The sequence below is a fragment of the Protopterus annectens genome, chromosome 9.part0 (genome assembly GCF_019279795.1).
Source record: "Protopterus annectens isolate FY-2018-M chromosome 9.part0, PAN1.0, whole genome shotgun sequence".
Classification (NCBI taxonomy): Eukaryota; Metazoa; Chordata; order Ceratodontiformes; family Protopteridae; genus Protopterus; species Protopterus annectens.
This window is the reverse complement of record NC_056743.1, coordinates 864,187,409-864,207,863: the sequence shown is the minus strand read 5'-3', so window position 1 is coordinate 864,207,863 and position 20,455 is coordinate 864,187,409. Positions and strand designations below refer to the sequence as shown.

At 36.5% G+C, this 20,455-nt stretch overlaps 1 protein-coding gene across 2 annotated transcripts in view; it reads right to left on the bottom strand.

Annotated features, from left to right (window-relative positions):
• The window catches only part of AGAP2 (ArfGAP with GTPase domain, ankyrin repeat and PH domain 2), an 823,589-nt gene extending 808,371 nt beyond the window's left edge, over positions 1-15,218 (bottom strand). For both annotated transcript variants that reach the window (XM_044083585.1, XM_044083586.1), the window contains exon 1: positions 12,842-15,218. In XM_044083585.1, the coding sequence (XP_043939520.1) occupies positions 12,842-14,207 (1,366 nt within the window). In that variant the 5' untranslated portion in view covers positions 14,208-15,218. The remainder of the gene's footprint in view (positions 1-12,841) is intronic.
• Positions 15,219-20,455: the final 5,237 nt, after the last annotated feature.

Sequence of the window (20,455 nt, the reverse complement as noted above, 5' to 3'; positions counted from 1 at the left end):
AGTTTTCAGAAACTCTTAATTCATATGGTTGGAACAATATGAATGTCCAGTTTCTGACAGGGATCCATATCATACCTCTCAAACTCTTAGAGCACTTAATCTGGAGAAATATAAATATATATATGAAAGAGGGACAAAGCCCCAAAAATAGGGACAGTTTTTAAATATTGCTCTTACAAACCTAGAAAGTTGATAGAAAAATAGTTTTTGAATTAGCATGAATTTTCTGAGAATTATGAAGTCTGAAACTCAAATGTCTGTCATTATTTTCTGAATTTAATCTTTAATTATTTGCCTCTAATTTGCCAAAAAAACACAATTTTATGAATTACGGACTGAACATATAAGGCGAAAAATGGACATTCTGTGAAAATCTGTACAGTTGAGAGATATGATCCATACATATAGCATATATATATATATATATATATATATATATATATATATAAAAAATACATCACTACACATATATAAGGGGGTATGGAAATGCTTATTTTGGTGTTGACTTTTTTTTTTTTTTGCCCCTTCGAGAAATATTTTGTTTGATCTGTTTCTCTCATCAAACATTCTTCATTATGTTATGAGTCATTCTATTGGAGGAGAATTCATTTTGTAACCTGCAGAGCACATTGTATATGTCTGTGATATATTATATACCCTCAGCATTCACACATAGTCATTTCTTTGGATAGAGACATGCCCAGCTATATTAATAAGACAGTACAGTTCAAAAGTTTAACTGAAGAAACATTTCATTGGAATGATTTAGAGCCATACTGCCATACCTGTAGATACTGCTTCCTTTTTTTGCTCTTTTGTTATACTGTGTTGGACCAATTATTACCCAAGGGAAAATCTGTGATGCACTAACACAAACAAGTTACCTGTTGGCTTTATGCCACCTGAGATTTTCTGAAGTTATATTTCAGGTAAGTGAAATACGGTTTAGTTTGTAACTTCCATATCTATTACCCATGTATCCTAAAAAATTCCTATGCCTCAATACTTTGTCACAACCTAAAGGGGGTGCTACACAGCAAAAGAAGCTCCCTTGTAACAGGCTGCCCTGTAATTATGTGTCAGCACAGAGAAATCCATTCAAAAACTGTGCAGAGACAAAGGAAATGAATTACAGAAAGTACTAATTATTACAAAAAGTACTCAGATTTTCAATTTTAACTACTACGGAATGCTCGTATCGCTAAACTTCAGGACTGGTATAAAACAACTTCTATGTGTAGAAATGTTCTTAATGCCTAAAGTGTCAAATGATGCAAATTAGGGAATGTAATATTATGTTTATATCTTTACAAATCCAACAAAAGTAGAATAAAATGTCCAGGTACCACAGTCATAAACCAATAAATCCACTTTAATGCGATAAAATCACAGGAGCAACCACCATTAGCGCTTTCGTCTTAGCCACAAGACTTCTTCAGATACTCCTTCCATGTGTTACAGATCTTTTATATACAACATAATTAAACGTTAATTGACAATTTAAAAAACTAGGGACTAGGTACGAAGTTCATAGAGGGTTGGATGAACTTGATTCCTTTTCAGACCAACAAAAAAACTTGTATGTTCCAAAAAGGTCAGAGAGATTGGCCAACAAGAACAGGTACAACTTGGATTCGGGCCAACATCGCCCACAAACACCATACCAGAACAACAAGGGTTGGGAAAGGGTTTGAATGAGAGTGTAATAACTTATGAGGCTGATACAGATGGTATAGTGGCTGAGTATAATGGGTTCAAAATATACAATTATATTGGTATAACTTTGAAAAAAGAACATTTTGTGTTGTTGTCTAAAGGGTTTAAATTCATGTCTTCGAGTGAAGGAGACATTGCCCATGCTTTAGTTGATCTGAAATTATATTTAAGGAAACTTAATTTAGCTATGCTATATAAAAATAAAGATAATGAAGCAATAGATTGTGTAAGTGAATTAGGTCCTACTAGGGGTAGTACTATAAATCCCCCTCTTCATCCAGTTCTCATGACTTTTGAAAAACAAGTTACTGATGAATTATATGTGGCATATGGTGTTCATAAGAAAAACAGAGGGCAAAATAATTTAAGCATGGAAGAAAGAGTTCTGCTTAATGAATTAAAAAATGATAGTTCATTACGTATTATGAAACCAGATAAGGGAGGGGGTGTAATTTTGTACAGTATGGAAGAATATAATAATGTTATTACAAACATCTTGATGGATATCAAGACATATTCTCCTGTTTCTAAAAATGAGATCAACATAGCTTATGGACGGATTGATTCATTGCTGGAAGAGTATGTGTTAGAAAATAGGATAAGTGGGAAGACATTATATTTTTTAAAACAACAGAATCCTAAAGTTCCTATTATTTTTGGAACACCTAAAGTTCATAAAAATATTAAGGAACCTCCATTTAGGGCAATCGTATCAGCTAAGGGTTCAAAAACACATCCCATTGCAGTATTTATAGATTATTGGATGAAGGAAATAGTAACAAACACTAATCATTTAATCAAAGATTCTTGGGAATTTTTGAGTAAATTAACCCATGAGGTTTGGAAGGAAAACTTGAGATTCCTTACTATTAATGTTACTGATTTATTTACTAGTATACCTAGAGTTGAGGGGTTTAAATATTTCAGTGACAGTGTTTATAAACTATCTACTTTGCCCTATGATCAAATTCAGCTAATTTTGGAATTGATGGAGGTAGTGCTGGATAATAATTACATACACTTTCAGGGTGAATATTACCAGCAGATTAGTGGTGTTGCAATGGGGGCAGCGTGCACACCAGTTTATGTGAACTTAGTTATGTTAGAATGGGAGAATAAATTTGTATTTCAAAGTGATTATATGAAGAATATTCATCTATATGTTAAATTTTTGGATGATATATATTCATATTATGGGCAGGAGAGGAAGATTGTGTAAAAAATGTTGTTGAGTACATTAATAGCAGCACCCCCTTTCTTAGATTTACATACACATGGGATAAGATAGCTATTAATTATTTGGACACTACTATATTACACACTAAAAAATGGTTTTAAGTCCAAAATATATAGGAAGACTACACGGTGTAATAGTTACTTACATTTTTCTAGTAATCATCCCATGTTTATGAAAAGGAGCTTAATTAAAGGGCAGGCAGTGCGTATTGCCCGTATGACGTCAGAGCATGAGGACCTAGAACATGAGTTTAGGAAACTGAAACTTATGTTTGTTGAGAGGGGATACCCTGATACACTGATTGATGAGGCATTGGAAGAAGTTTATAGAGGTTGGGGACATAAATATAGATCACTTTTAGGTAAGCCATTGATAGATAGGGCAAATAATAATAATATCAATAATGTTACCACACATTGTTTTTATAACCCTAAAACAGCAATTGTTAATAAATATCAAAGGGCATGTGTAATAGAGTATAATGGTTTTTCTGAACCTTTTATGCAAATAATAGGGAGCAATTGGAGTATGTTGAAGGCTAACAAGGAATTGTTTGAAATGATTGGTCAAGGACCTTCTTTTTCTTTTAGGACAGGTTTTAATTTTAAAAGAATTTTTGAGGTACCTTTACCTCAAAAGAATTATGATGGAAAGGCTACAGTTCCCTGTGGTAGTTGTAAACAATGTTCTAACATTCTGAGGGAGAATAATATACAGTTGGCAAATGGGCTTGGTAGTTTGGTTAAATTCTGGAAAGGTAACTGTAACACAAAGATGCTAGTGTATTTGGCTAGGTGTAATGGATGCCCCGCATATTATGTGGGTAAAACGGAGAGGGCATTCAAAGACAGGATATACGAACATTGTTATGATGTCAAAACTAAGAAAGAGACTAGTGTTTTATATAAACATTCGATCCATTGTAGGTTGTTTAGTGGATACAAATTTGGCATTATAGACATAGTTAGAAACAATACAGGGGTGGTGATTTAAAGAATATGTTGCTTAATAAAGAATTAAAATGGCAACTAAGGTTAAAATCCAACATACCCCCTGGATTAAACGAATATATTTCTGTCAAACCAGTTTTAGTACAAAAAGCATCTTTAGTGTGAATTTTTCAGTTAGGGTATTTAGAAGGATTAGGTCTATAGCCCTTAAGATTATTGTTTACAAGTATCATTATTTAAATTGCTGAAATGGTATTATTTTAGTATTTTTAATATTCCTTTTTTAAGTAAAGGTTTTATATTTATTCATATATTTTTCAGAAAGGTAAAAATTCAAAAAGGGATGATGGTTAATACAATGGTTTTCTGATACTTTTTAGGATGAATATGAAGTGTCACTTGGCATTGTTTCTTTAAATTGTCAATCAATTTTTTAAATTGTCAATTAACGTTTAATTATGTTGTATATAAAAGATCTGTAACACATGGAAGGAGTATCTGAAGAAGAACAGTAGAAAAAAGCATATTACATTTAAGAACAATTCAGCTAGAGATCTAGCAGGTAATTTAAGAAGAGAAGTGCAGCTGAAAAATTTGGAAATTACAAATGATAGGGTGGGTCTCTAAATAAATAAATAACATTATAGATGCAATCTAACATGAATCCTATAATACAGAGTATAGTGGAAATGCAGTTTAAAAGCACAATGTTAAATAACTTTATTAAAAAGTAAGATATATTAAAAAAAAAGCAGACCAGGGTAAAAAGTAAAATATAAATAAACACACATAACAATCAAATAACAAACACACTGCTTAGGGAACCATGTGGCTGAAAAATAACTGTCATGTAAAACTAAACCCAGAACATGACATGCATTGCGTGAGCCAAAAACTTCCTGTTTCACATATAGTGTGAAGAATTTGTTGCCTTAGTAAAACCAGACAGACATTTGGGTAGAACTCTGCAAAGTAAGTATGACTGAGAAAAATCAATCGTAACTATGTGAAAAAACAGAAGTCTTAGTGTGAAAGAGGTGTCATAGCATCACCTGTAAGTTACCATAGCAGGAGCACTGTGAGAGAGGTGGGTTCCAGAAACATACTGAAAGTCAGAGGGTCAAACGAAGTTGGTAGAGATCAGCAATTAAAAAAAAACTGCTTTCACAAACCTCCTCACTAAAATGACAGGTCTGGTTGCCTTACATATTGACAGTAACTACGTAATTAATAGCTGTCTCTGCAATACCGCATATGAGGTTTTAGCCATGTTTCTGTAAAACAGAGCATGAAGTTTAAGGTGATCATTCTAGTAGTGGAATCCAGCACTTTAATTGGAAAAGTTCTTAGCATTTAATTATGATTAGTTCTTCTGTAGATTTTCTGTTTAAGTTCTCAATGAGTGAGAAGATGTCTGTATTCTGAGTGCTAATGTTCTGATGAATATCACAGTGTGAACAAAACGATTGTCTTTATTATATTTTTGCATATTTTTGGATAATGATATAAGTGAGTTGGTGATAAATCACTGTGTTCACAGTCCCATTTGATCACGGATACATTATTTTTGGAAAGGGTCTCCAAGCAATGAGGTACTGCTTTTTCTAGGAATGTTAGTTGCATTACTTTAGTGACAGCCTGTACATACTATCTGTGCTCTACTATATTTCCATTAAGTGAGAATTTAAGATGGTTTATGTGTAATAAAACCAAACAGATGGCTACTCAGGAGCCACAACTGCTAGGAACCTGCAAACAAAAAGAGAAAATCTGAACAAAAGGCTCCTGGAAGTTCAAATTGAATCCAAAACTTTATATTTATTATAAAACATACACAATAAGTTAAATGCTAATACAGCTAAAAACTCTGTGTCAGTAAAATTAATACTAAATAAATAAATAAACAAATTACAAAAATGTTAGCTTTCAGATGTACTTGATCTGGTCCTTCATCAGGTAGGCAAGAAAGCAGACTTTGAGTGGATTAGCATTGCCTGTCACTAGTGGCAAACGGCCCGTAGTGAAGTAGAAACTAATGGCTTAAAGTCAGGGCAGGAACGACAGATCAATGAATGGCACAGTGAGGAGAATGAAAAGGGAAGAAGATTGAGAGGTTTTAAAGCAAAGAAAGATACGTGCATAGTGTGACGAGAAGTGCTGCGTAACAGAATAAACAAGGAGGTCAGAGATCTTAGACGAGAAAGAAAATAAGAGGAATTTACAGAGTGTGGTAGATGAGCAGAGATAGCAGGAAGGTAGGGTAGAATGAGATAAAAGCAGAGACAGACAAGTAGTTGGAGGTCAGAAACAATACACATTTAGTGTCAAGCAGGAAAGGGAATAAAAAAGGCAGAAATACTTCCCACTACTTTAAACAATAACTTACTGCTGGTCATTTAAAAAATAGGAACATTTTTTTCTTTTTTTAATTAATAGGTCTCATTTTCTTTCCTGCTGAAGATGCAAATTTGAACTCTATAACAGAAATAGAGTTTATAACATAACAAATGCATGAAACAAATTAGCATAGGCTAATAAGAGAATCCAATATTGCTGAAGCAAATAATGACTGTAAAATAATTAGTCTGTTAATGGTAGTTAGTGGATACTACTACTAGAAGTGACAATGTATTGACCATAGCGACATAAAAACAGGTGATTAGCCCTAATTCCAGAGCACACCATGGCCCATTATAAAATTCAGTACAATATACTAAGATAGATACATGACAAAAATGCCAATCACAATAAGTAGTAGGTGTGGAAGGTTTAGAAGGCTTAAGAAGGTTTAGGAAGAACTGTTGTACAGCATAACACAAACTAGCCAAATGTAGATGGGTTGGTTCTAAGCTGTGAGAGGATGGATCTCTCAAGACTGATGGTTATCTTCTCAGGCCAGTTAACATAGACAAACAAGCGTCTTGAGGGAAATGCTGTTGAGTTTCAGTTTCAGTTTTAGTTTCCAGTCATTAAGACTTGTGTCACTGTGGCTCTTCTAATGCTCAAAAGGCAGCCTCAAGGCTGATAATGATGGTTCAATAAGGACATTCATATGAACCTGACTATGATCAAATGGGAAGTTTCGGAGAAGGCATTTTTTTGAGTGCTGGTAAAGCGTAGTAAAGAATCGGTTACAGTTTGACTCTTATTCCATAAGTGGTCCAGAGCTTAAGTGTAATGTCAGGTGACTTCTCCCCACATTTATTGCAGATGATGTTAACTGTAGAAAAGCCTTTATTAATAAAAGATGGGGTGAAGTAGGCAGTATGCCCGATTTGAGGCAAACTGGTAGAGTGAAGCCCATGGTAGTGAGCCAAAGGTCATCATTATCAAATGAATCCAGTAATACAGAGGAATGATGCATCCAAGATAAACACTCAAACTTTTAGGAGGAAATAAGGCCATAATGAGTTTGTAGTAGAATGTGTATGAGTACCATGCAGCAAGGGCCTACAGCATTTAGGCATTCTGGCACCTAGTCTTAAAAGTAATTTGTCCAGTGACAGGCTAGGCTTTTAGCAAATTATGGGAGATAGCACACCACTAGGGAAGATCCTGGTGAAACACCCAATAAACTTTGGAGCAGGACTCTTTCAACAAGCAACCCATTCAGCAGTATGTCTTCAACTGTTCTGTATTCATTTAAGTTTACAGACTAGAAATAATGTTAATTTGGCTTGATGATAACAAGGAAAGGAAGATGTACTATACTTCAAAAACACAGTAAGTGTACTGGGGTATTGAATATGCTTCGTTACTATGTCCCACAAGGTCATTTCCCTTAATGAGCAGGGTGACCTGTAGTTGTTTCCTTTTATCATCTTGTGTGGTCAATGGTGTCTTCCTAGTACAGTAGTGCTAATGATTCTGTTATCTAACTTCACACTTCCAGCCTGAACAGGCATAAAAAATGGATTGCCCAAATTGAAATTTCAAGATTGCAGTACAGCTGAAACACCTAAAATCATAACAAATTTATTAAACAGCTGCATCATCTGACACAGAATTAACTGCCTAAGGCTGTTCAATAGCACAGCAGAAGTAAAGGCAAAATTCAGGACAACAATCAATGCAACAGAAATAACAGTAGTTGCTATTACAAAAAACAACATTCAGATAACAGAAAAGCTGCAACCTTTGGTTACCTTAATGAAAAAGAACTATGAGACATACTGTAAAATGGGGGCATTTATCTTAGGGGAGAAACACAGTTAATAAGGCTAATGAGGTGTGTTACCACAGCAGATAAGCACTCTAACAACGAGTACAACATTTGTATTTGTCTGCTGCTGATACCTTCTGCCACTGTACCTTAGTGGTTCACTGCTGTAGCCTCTGTCTTGGCACACTAGATCTCCACCTGGTGCTTATTGTATAAAGCCCATCTCGTGTTTACTGACCTTTGGTACCATTCAGTATTACATGGTGTGCCACTGCATTTTCTGTGATACAGAGAATTAACACTTGATTCTGTTCTGTGGAAAAAGATTGTTACATCGAGTTCAATGCTCAATTTCTATAAGGGAGATGAACAGGAAGTGGGTTGGGCAAAATATACTAATGTGTTCTGCTTATACCTCGCAAACTCAATGGGTGGCATGGCGCATTTCTGAACAGAAGAGTGCTGAGCACTTATTACAAGATGGGCATGGAGGGACTGCCAAATGGGTTAGCCATTGTCTGTGGCACAATAATAAATGACACACGTGTCATGGAGTGGTGAAAAGGAAAGCTGAGCGGTCTAGTTAGATAGACGGCATTTGGTACCTGGATCTGCATTGTTCTACAACCAAGATGTCGGATGAGGATTTACTATTATCTGAACAAAATTATAAATGAAAACAGCTGTATATCACCTCTGGTCAATGTCAGTATGTTCTAAGAGAAGAATATTGTACTTTGAAACAAGCTATATGATTGTTCTAGGCCATTACTAGGAAATGCTCTGCAGTTTAATGAATGTTGTGAACAACAGTATTAGAAACAGTACAGTCTTGGGCTACTTTATTTTACATCAGGACTTCTGCCAGTGTCCAGTAATTAACATCTGCTATTGCTTATATTGTGTTATTGGCTAATAAACCACACAATATTACTAACGATAAGGACGGAAAATAATGAGGGTGACAAAGGCCTTTAAGTCGTCTCCAAAATGTATTTATTTGTTAGTATTTAGTAATTTAGCTACAGGTAACCCCAGGAACAAAACAGTAAAAATAAATAAATAAATAACAGTGCCCTCTGTTTAAGCTGCAGGATGCAAAATCTGAACTGACGCAAACAAAAGTTGCAACCTAGGTTTTTACTAGTATAGCAAGGGAAAATCACAAACAATATGAAATTTGGATAGATCAGGACAACGAAAAAATATAGTGCAGTATACTCAACCCAGGTTATAACTAAGTGCTAGTTTCTTTAAATTATCATTAATTTTTCATTAAAAGGGACTGCTGGAATACTTCTATAACAATGAAGCAGTCCTGGGCCTATGGTACTAACAAAGAAGAGAAGTAAATACTGGCATGCATTTAGGTACATTAAAAGGTGAAAATTCTAAGTGCTGGTTGATAAGTATGATTCTGAGACAATGATTCTTTTCCTGTAATTTTGTGCATCAAGATATCTTTATAACAGGCTTCTTGCTGTAAAAACAAGCCTACAGAAGTTGTTGACCTTTGGTTGCTTCAACTTCCTACTCGCCAAGCAAGCTGATCATGACTTAGTAAGCCAAAATCCTTGTCACTGGGTAAAAACACAAACTATAGCCAAGGGGCAAGGCCTAATGAAAATTACTCAGAAAAGCAAATCCATCATCAAGTAATGGGCATTCAGCTCATCTGGCTAGGCCAGTTCCCTCACGTTTATTACTGTACCTATTTCTTACTGATCTTGTTACCTTTCATACCTTCCTATCACCACCATCCCCCATTTTGTTGCCAGATTTCCCCTGTGCTTATCTGATAAATGTCTGAATCCTACTGCTGTTGTCTTACCCATTACATTCAATAACTTGCACTCTTTCAATGAATCTGCTTCCTCACATTCCAAATGACTCCTTTTGTACCTTATTCTTTGCCCTTTGCACTTAATCATGTCTGAAAAATGTGCCTTCCCCACTCGTTCTTTGACCTTTGCACTTAATCATGTCTGAAAAATGTGCCTTCCCCACTATCACATTTACCTCTTGGTATTTGTAGGTTTTTATGTCAGATTAATACAGACAGAATTTATGGACACTACAATTTTTGAACGAGTGCGTTATTATATTATATTCACCTACTGACAATACACAAGCAGAAAATACACATCTTTCCTTGATGAAAGGCGATGCTTTAAGTGTTTATGAGATTTAGCTGAAAGCAATGCCACTAGTATTCCTAATCATGAGAAATTCTACACCACCTACCTTCTGTCTTCCAAGAATTACATGCCTCTTGGCCTTACCTAGGTGAGCTAAGTTTATGAGCTGATCATACACCCCTTTGTGTAGACATCCTCTGAAGCATGATTAGTGCATCTCCTGCATAGCTTATTCAGGTGATAAGTACCAAACTGCATTGCTGAGAAATACCCTTACATACAACAGTTATGACTACACTGTATTACAGCATTCCTAGCACCTACAGTTTCTTACGGCTTTTTTAGCAACGGCATGGAGTATTCAGTGTTCTATCTGACACTGTCATATACATAACTGTAAAGGTAGTCCAAGGTACAGGGCCTGGTGCAGGTTTGGGTACTCCTGTAACGTAAGACCACTCTTACAATACTTGTGACTTTGTTAGTGACAAAAGAAAAACTGGTATTTTATATGCTTCTGTTTCTCTTAACTGCATTCTTGTTCAGTTGCTCAAAGGTAGACATCTCAGAATTAGCTGTTAAACATGAATGTGCATCCTTTTAAACACAAAAAAAAAGAAATCACAAAAAGAAATCTATTCCTTTGCGCACGGCTGCTGAAAAAGAGCTGCAGTTAGCTTAGATTCCCACTAGTTTTGCCCTCTAAAAGCAGATGGCTTGTGAGACTGTTTAGTCAAAATGTATTTCACTGTGCAGTCCTGAGTCTGTAGGGCTAAAAGAAGCAACACATGAAAAAAAAAGCAAATTATGTTACTGACTGAATGTAGACTTCCCTTGTTGGAGCCTTCACCCACTTTTGTGTTTGCATGACACATTCCTGCTCTCTGAAATGTTTCATACTAAGAACTCAGTGTGTACAGAAAAATGGTAAAACTGCCTAAAGAAATTGGAACTCAAGTTCAGTAATTAATATGCTGATGTCACTAACAAACTCACAAGTATTGTAAGAGTGGTCTTACATTACTGAGGTACCCAAACCCATATCAGGCCATGCACCTTGTGCTACCCTAACAGTTATCCATATGCTAGTGTCAGACATTTAAGTGTTACCCTATTTGTCTAGCTGTCTGCCCTTCTAAGTGTTGTTGACCGTCTCATTAGAGACTTGGGTTATTTCACCCTTTGACTTCAGCAGCAGGGTTGTCACTCTGGCCAGTAGGTATCATAAGGCCTGCAAAAACTAAGCTTTGCTTCCCCATTTAGGATTCTCACCTGTTTCACGCTCTCCATTATGGGCTGTCATGCTGGCACATACACATGCATGTGTACATGTACTACAGATTCCTATAAAGTACCTACTGGCTGGAGATGTGATGTACTGCCCCCATATGTGATCCTGCATGTGTTCAAGAAAATGTGCCCTCCATGACCTGGCATAATCTGTGGGTTCAGAATGCTTCCAAATAAGATGGCTATCATTCCCACCATGAAAAATGGCACTACAGGCAAAATAATAGTTTGCAATAAATTTATTTAGAGACAGACAGACATACACACACACACACACACATACACACACACACACACACACACACACACACACACACACACACATACACACGCACACTAGCCACCAAGTCTGTACAGGACAAAGACTTCATAACAAACAGATTGTTGTACCTGTCACATTGTACCTCATTTATATCACTTGCCACTTCTAAATTTTGGATCACAGCACTTGCAGATTACAGGCTGGGAGAAACCCAGACTACTTCATATCATATGTCATCTGTTCTTGAGTTAGACACCTGTCAAAAAGGGCCCTCACTCTGCGTAAGGGATTTTGCTTTTTCTTTCAAGCTCCATCCACTCTTTCATATCCACATAAGGGCAATGGGCAATTCAGTGGCCTAAACCCAGGGCAGGAGTTTCCATATCTACATATTTTATGTGTAATATGGTCCATCCTGCCGTCTTCTGCTATAACACCCACTGTTACTTTCCAACACCCACTAGGGAGAATCACTGCATCATATAGGACACCCCTTTCCCCTTTATAAAGATGAACCAATAGTTCTACTACTCATTCGTCCCTTACCAAAGCAGCCCATCTGATACCAACACCTTGGCTACTGCTGAATAACAGCTCACTCATATCACAGCAGACTGTATGCTTCCACACTACTAGAGCATCTATCATGTCAATACAATTGAACTATAAAGTACAGAAGTTACACTTAGCAAGGGTAGGCATAAAAAGTAGTTTTGTGTCAAGAGACAGGCATAAAAAGATATTTTGTGGTGAGAGATGTCTCATTTCACTTCAACTAATTACGCATTTCAAACATTCCATATTGTACCTTATTAATAGGTAATTTAGAGGATGTTTGCTTGACTTTCACATAAAACTACATTCCAATTATTACTGCTTGATCTACCATAGTAATTTAATTTTTTCTTAATGAAACCTAAGTTAAAATGCTAAATCTGTTTATAGCAATTAGTAGTTTTACTCTACTGAAATAAACTGTTACTCGATCGTACTACTTGACTGATTTATACACTGCTAATGGTATACATGTATCTACTGTGCATACAACAGAGTGCAGTAAAATACAATACAATACAATATGCTCACCTGAGCGCTCTTCATAGCCAAATTCTCTTTGACTTAATCCAGAGGTAGGGGCAGGGGACAGTGTTGAGGCTGTACTTTTGGTAAAAATTCCACTAATAAACTTAAGCATTTTCCGATCCCGTGTGGAAGGCCTAATTTTCTCTGACCCACTGCCATCCTGTACAAATTTCACATCTTCTACAAAGATGTGCAGGTCACTGTTGTCTAATGTTTTGCTTTTGCCCTTTTGTAGACTTTTGTGAGAAACTGATAAGTGCGTTCTTAGTTTTGGAGTGTCCCCTGGTCCCTTTGTGCTTTCTATCCGTGGGCTACTTTTTACCCCCAGCCGTGACTTGGACTTTACCTCACTCTCATGCCAAGATAAGCGATTTGTGCCTTTTATCCCCTTTTCCTTCCTTTCCAGTGTTTTTGTTGTCTCTATTTTAAATGGCTTATTGCTACTAAGTTTCAGAGTCCTGACACCTCTCTCTGCAAACTTGCCACCAGTCTGAAACTTACTACCTCCTTTTTCTAGAGATTTTGGACTTGCTAGCTTCTTGATTTCTCGTGCCCCAGGTTTCTGAATTGGCGGTGCATCAGAACTCTGGCTGCCTAGTAACTGTGGTTGGCACCGTTCAGCAGCACCAGCATGGTCGACATTGTGTTGGCCTCGCACTAGGCAGAAAGATGGTGAAAGTTTCTCAGACTGGCTATTTAAGGCCTGTACCACTGCTGTACTCACAGCCTCTTCATGCTGAGATTCATCTGTAAGGTTCTTATCAGTTAAGACTGCTAGGCCTTGCTCTGGGGCTAAAGTGCTTTGTATTTTTTCTACTCCAGTTTGTAACTGGCCTCTCTGAGCCTCATGGATACTTCCTTGGTTTCCAGAGTCTGACACTGGACTAGTGCTAGTAGAATTTGAATAAGGCTCATTTGTGTCCATAAATTCAGAAGGCAGAAAAGTGCTTTCATCACATTGCATTGCCATAGCTCTCTGCAGAATATGTGTATTACTTCCCTTTTTTGCTGTGCCTCGCGTTCCCCTTTGATGCTTCTGTTCTTTAACTTGGTGGTTGATGACTTCATTGGTGAAACCATCCTGAACATCCTGCTGGTTTACCACATCTTCTCGCTGTGGGCTAACATGCCCATTGTCTACCCCACCTTCAGAGACAGAAGCATCCTCCTTTTCCTTAAATTCCTGGCATGTGATGCGAATGGCTTCGCCAGGGCCCACAGAGCCTTCATCCTCTCCGCAAGTTTTCTCCCGCTGGCCATCATCGCTTACAGCCTCAAGTTTTACTAGGGTTAGTGAGATGAGGAAAGTAGTCCTGCGTTGCAAGGTCGCTCCTCTACTCATTGGGTCACGCGGCAAAACGTAGTGCATATAACAGCGGCAGAGAAATGGGCTCTTTTAAGGAGCAAAGAGCTTTCTTCGAGCAAGATTTGAAGAGCACCTGCACATGGTTGTGAATATTGGGCTAATACCGGCAACTCGAAAAATGCAACTTAATAAGCTTTTTTGTCAGAATCTAGTTCCAGTCAACAAACCATGTGAATGACTGTTTATATGCAAAAGGTTAAAAAAAATAATACCCCAAAAGAAAAGCACTGTAATGTGTTGTAATTAAGCAAAGCCCTTCTTTCTTTGCACTTGGTTATTGCCAGATCCACAAGTAGCAAAGATTAAAAGTCTAAACAAATTTCTTTCTATACAGGTTTCACTGAGGATCTTTAAAATAAAACATTATTAGAAAAAAGTGTGCTGATAGGAACTTTTGTAGGAACCATGGAAAAAAAATGAAAGTGCTGCTTGGTTTCCCGTCTTCCGATGAAAATATGAATTTAACAGGTATATTCCTTTAACCTCTGAAGAAAACCTGAATGTCTTCGAAGGGGCTTCATTGTGCAGCTAGGACTCTGAATGCTTGATGGTGCTCCCCGCTTAGATCTCAGCTATCAAAAATAATACCACTTTGTCCTGCAGAGCAGGTTGCAAATGTCCAGATAGAAAGCATCCATCCTGAAAGGACTGATTATTAGAAGAAAAAAGGTAAAATGAAAAATGTAAATGAAGAACAATCTAGGTGTCTGTTATAGCAGCTAGTAGCTATAGATCCCAGTTAATTGCAGTGGAGCTATCCATTGCCAGCCGTGTCTTCAGTGCCTTGTGTTTTTATTCTCCTTTTTGCTTACATTTCCATTTTAGATTTTCAGTTTGCAAGAAGAGGAGATTTTGAAGGTTTCACCACAAATGTCAAGCAGGAAGGCATGCATCTCGGTGATGAATTCCAAGCACAAGAAATGGGGAGAGAATAGTTCCTGGATTCAGCAGCTTGATAAGATAATGAAGACCTGAAAGCAAGCACACCCTCATGCACACACACTCTCTGCTGGCTCTCTCTCTCTCTCTCTCTCTCTCTCTGTCTCTCTCTCTCTCTCTCTCTCTCAAGCATACATACACAGGCACAAGCAGACATTGGAAATTCACATCCAAGAAACCAGGATTTCTGTACAGATATCTGGAAAACCAGAAACAGAGTTTTTATAACTTGGAATCATTCTAAATAATAAATATTTTTCACTCTTATTAGAGTAGAATCCAGTTCAGCAGAATGTAGAAAGTGTGAAGTTGACAGTTATTAAAATATGTATTTTTTCTCCTACATCACTAATGTAATCTCTATAGGTCACTGACTGAGTTAATTCCATATTCTTTTTAGCCCTGCATTGCTGCTCAGTACAGTGGAAAAAAAGTCACAAACTTGCTACTGTCACACAGGGTTTTCACAGTGAAGTCTGTCCATCCATCCTCTTGCATTTTTCATACACAAATCAGGAGGTTTGATACTTGAGAGAGAAAAATGCACTCTGGCCTGAGTTTAAGGGCTACATTTAGACACATGCATATTAATCTGGGAAATTAACCATTCCTTTATTTGACCATACCAAGAACTGCACATTCTACACCAATATAATGACATTTATAGATTTTAAATATTTAATTAAAGAAGGGATAACACAGGTTCCATCACTTACTATACATTAAGTTTGGGGTGGTGAAAAAAAAGATGCATATAGTCAAGCTTATTTTCATAAGGGTAAAAGTAAAATGGTTCAGAATTAGAGTACGCACACACACACATACACACACACACACACACACACACACACACCTGTATTTTGTCAGCATACCTTTTGTGTGCTCACTGTTAAATGTTTAACATGGATCCAGTCTCTTTGTATATGGTAACTATGCTAACTTCTAGGTTGCAGCACATTGGAATAAGAAAGTATTTCTGTACCTTCGGAGGTTCACCGACTTCACAGTTAGTATACTTGCAGTTGTGGAGGGTTGAGGGTATAGTTCCCCTCCATGGAAGATGGAGGGGAGACTGCTTCTTGCAAACATTTTTTTAAATTGCTTTCTTAAAAATCATCTATTTGCTTTTAGCAATTTTTTTCACACTGATATTCAGCTCAATACTAACTTCTGCAATGACCCACAATGCACCCTGTGCTTCACCCACAATGCACCTTGTACTTCACCCACAATGCACTCTGTGCTTCAAAGACATGAGATAACAGGAAGCGATTAATAATTAACTAGTATTATATTGTTCAGGATATCAAGTAAGAGTGAACTTCACTTTTTCTTGACATTGTTAATATGTAATCTAAAAATATAATTTTCCTTTGGAAAGAACAGCCCTAGATAATATGATAAGTGTAAGTGATGCAGTGGGTCTAAAGACTAGTATCTGCAAGAAAATCCTTAAAGGAAAGTATGACAATGCCATACACAATTAGTTTGAGATTTGCACAGAGTCAGCACCCTGCACTGGGCAAATTATCATGCGTACTGGCAGGGAACAGAGTGTAGATGACTGAAAGACATAGACAGTGTGGCTGCACAATGGACAAAATAGCATATGATGCAGCACATGCTAGTGAGTGTATAATGACAAGGATATCAAGAACAATATGCAAATAAGCCACAAAGATTACACATTGAGGGCATCCATTCCACTACAGGAGAAATACAGCTCCTGGCAACCACCTGCTTCCAAACCAACAGGTCGTTGTTCATTTCTGAGTAGACAAGGATACCATAAGGGACCTAGTTGGGGATTCCCTTTAAACTGAAAGACCCCCTAGTGTGAATTCTGAAATTGTGGAAATTAAGTATGACTGGAGGAAATATATTCTAAGTCTCATAGAATTTCCACTTTTCTGATCTATAGCAATCTCAGACCAAAAAAAAAAAAAATATATATATATATATATATATATATAATATATATATACATATATATATATATATATATATATATGTGTGTGTGTGTGTGTATACCTGAAATTATCTAAACAACATATGACTGACAGTAAAATGATTAACAGAAAAATATCGAAAAGTAAAAAGATCTAAACTGAAAAATATCTAAACACAAAACACTGACAAACTTGAAGTTATACTAGAAGAGGGTTTATGCCCTCTCACCACTGTTGTATGACCTTCAAGTTGGTATATAACATTAGCAAGGGATGTGGAGGTTGGGGGGAGGGGCTTGCCCCCTGAAAAAACTTTAAGAAAATGTGGTTTGATTTTGCCATTTTTTTTCAGTATTTTTAGATGTGGTTGGATTATGCCCCATATGGCACATTTTTATTTTTTTTTGCAGGGGAACAAGCCTCCCTACATACCCTGCTACTTATATATACTAACTCCAAGGTTGCACAACAGTGGGAAAAGGGCATAAACCCTTCCCTAGTATAACTTCAATTTTGTCAGAGTTTTTTCAGTTTATATATTTTTCTATTGATTGTTTTTACTGTCGATCTTATGTTATTTAGATCATTTCAGGTACTCCTATACGTGTGTGTCTGTGTATAATTTCTAGGTGTGTGGGGGATACTGCCCCCCCCCCCGCAAAAATCACTTTAATCATCTTTCATACATGCATCTGTGTATATAGATGGAAGTCATGAAGCAGTTAATGAAACACTGAAGTTGTAAAAACCTGCCACAGACAATGTGACCCACTTACAGCTAGTATCACTCTTCCAAAACTAATTAAAACACATTTTGTAACTGCAGTTAGTCTCTTCCCTGTAGAAGTACTTCAAAATCTGCTGACTGTTATGATTTTTAACAGCCAGCTAGAGACAGGTGATCCTTGGCTATGCCTTGGGCCATCCCTATAGCCCCTTACAGGTACGCATTGTTTCTTCTGGAACTGATTTACTTCCTAATTATTAGTTTACGTGTGTGTGTGTGTGTGTGTGTGTGTGTGTGTGTGTGTGTGTGTGTGTGTGTGTGTGTGCATGTGCGCACGTGTGTGGTGTGCGTGCGCGTGTGTGCATGTGTGCGTGCGTGCGTGTGTGTGTGTGTGTGTGTGTGTGTGTGTGTGTGTGTGTGTGTGTGTGTGTGTGTGTGTGTGTGTGTGCACTCAGATACAATGAGCCAAAAGAGGCTCTAATGCTTCTTAGGTAAGAAAAGTAATGTTCTTCTAAGATTAAATTAGCAGGACAGCAACAGTAAAAGACTAGAAAAGCATGTGGCCAATGCCAGAATAAAGAAATTGGACTAACAGCACGTATGAGTGTGCAGAATCATCCTGTGTTTGACAAAATGTAAAGAACTAGTTTAGAAACTAAAGCAAAAATAAAGTATGGCTGGCTACTACTCCACTTAGTGATTTATTTTGTTTTTCATTCAGTACTTAGAAAAGGCACATTGGAGAATGAAACAAGAAACTCAATGCACAGAAGCAGGTTTTATTTAAGCCATTTCTGTAAACTATTCATTTAACAATTTCATTACAAGCTTATAAAGTAAAGCAACAAAGCACAGTCAGAAAAAAATAACACTATATAAAATGACAGCTAAATGAATCACACCCAGATGTAGATAGTTGAAAAACACATGGTAAAGAAGCTAAAGAATTTTGAAAAAAGTACAGTGAATAAATACCTACAATATATAAAATTGAATGTCAGTATATGGGAAACTATTAAAGGCAGATGTTGTGAGCAAGAAAGGGCATGCAAGCCTCTTGTGGGAAAGACAGCCTGGCCGTAGAGTGATGGGACACCACGTCTCATAAGGCTACTGACTTTTATATCATATGCTTGTAAAGAGCAATAATACAATCTTACTATCACTTACATACATACACATCCTAAGTTCACTAAAAACTCACAAATTAAAAGCACCTCAGACTGAAATAAGGATGCCCAATTTTAGATTCACATGTAAAAAATGGGTTTTAGAATTTAGCTTTAGGAATCAAGATTTTCAAAAGGAAGTTCTGAAAATTCCTAATTAACAATAATCAGGGATCCAATAAATACAAAAAAATGAAATGAGGAGATCCACAAGCTCTTAACAGGTACGAAGCCTTTAACATAACCTTTTAAAACATAAACTGAAAATAAACCACAAGATAAGAGCTTTCATTTTGACAAATTCAAAACTTCCTCAGATGTTAGCAAACTCCATCCATAATGTTTAAATCCCCCTCCATTACCTATGTCAGTTTGTTTCTAACCAATCAGTGTACAATTTTACATAAACACCCTCTGCTTAGTTTTACTCTCAAAGTACCAACACATATGCCTGTACCAGTTTTTTTAAAAAAAAAAAAAAACTTTTTAAATAACATTTAAAAATACATATTCCCTTTCCCCTAGTCTTTAATCATCTATAACCCAAATCAACTGGAGCTTTTTATCTTTCCAGGGATTTTAACCTTAAAATACTAGTTATAGATACATGCTCATTTAGTCCCAGATAATTCATAGCATTTAAACGTAGCTGTCAATATAATTCTTTCTTTTCTAACAGTATTACCCATGGTCCACCCCTAACATACTTTTTTATTTGCTCCAAAATAGTAAACTTAAACCAATGTTTATTGTTTAGTCCTTCCTATATGTTTGGCCAAATCATTGTTAGTGTTATTTTTCTTAATGTCATACCAGTGCTCGTATATACGTTCCTTAATTGACCTTTCAGTCTTACCTACATAAAATGCCACACATAACTGGCAAAGTGCTATATATACCACTCCTTTTGATGTGCAGTTATATCTATCTTTAATCTGCACTTTCTGACCCTTGACACTAATACTGTTACCTAATAATATGTATTAATAGTAGTTACATCATCCACAACAATGCAGCCTACAATAATTGGTGGGCTTAATCTAAAAAACTGGTCTCTCTAAAATACTTTTCAGAGTTAACCCTTTTCTATACATAATACATGGATGCTCGTCCATTTTTGAATGAATGTAAGATTCTTCCATCAAAAATGCCCAATTTTTTGTCCAAATAGTTTTAATTCTTTCACTCTCTAAGTTGAAGGTTATTACTCCCCCACATTTAAAATGTTCTTGATTTTTTCAGATGTTTTAAAACTAGTCTCTTCACTCTCATCTCTTTTACCAAGCAATGGCTGGTAAAACCCAATATTTCTTTTCTCTACTATTTCTTGTTCAACCTTATTAATCAAGTTAGGGGGATACCCTCTTGTTTAAAAACAATTTTTTTAACTTATTACATTCTTCCAAAACATCTTGTGTTCTAGTAACCATATGGGCTGCTGTAAGGTACTGGCCTTTCACTGCTGAT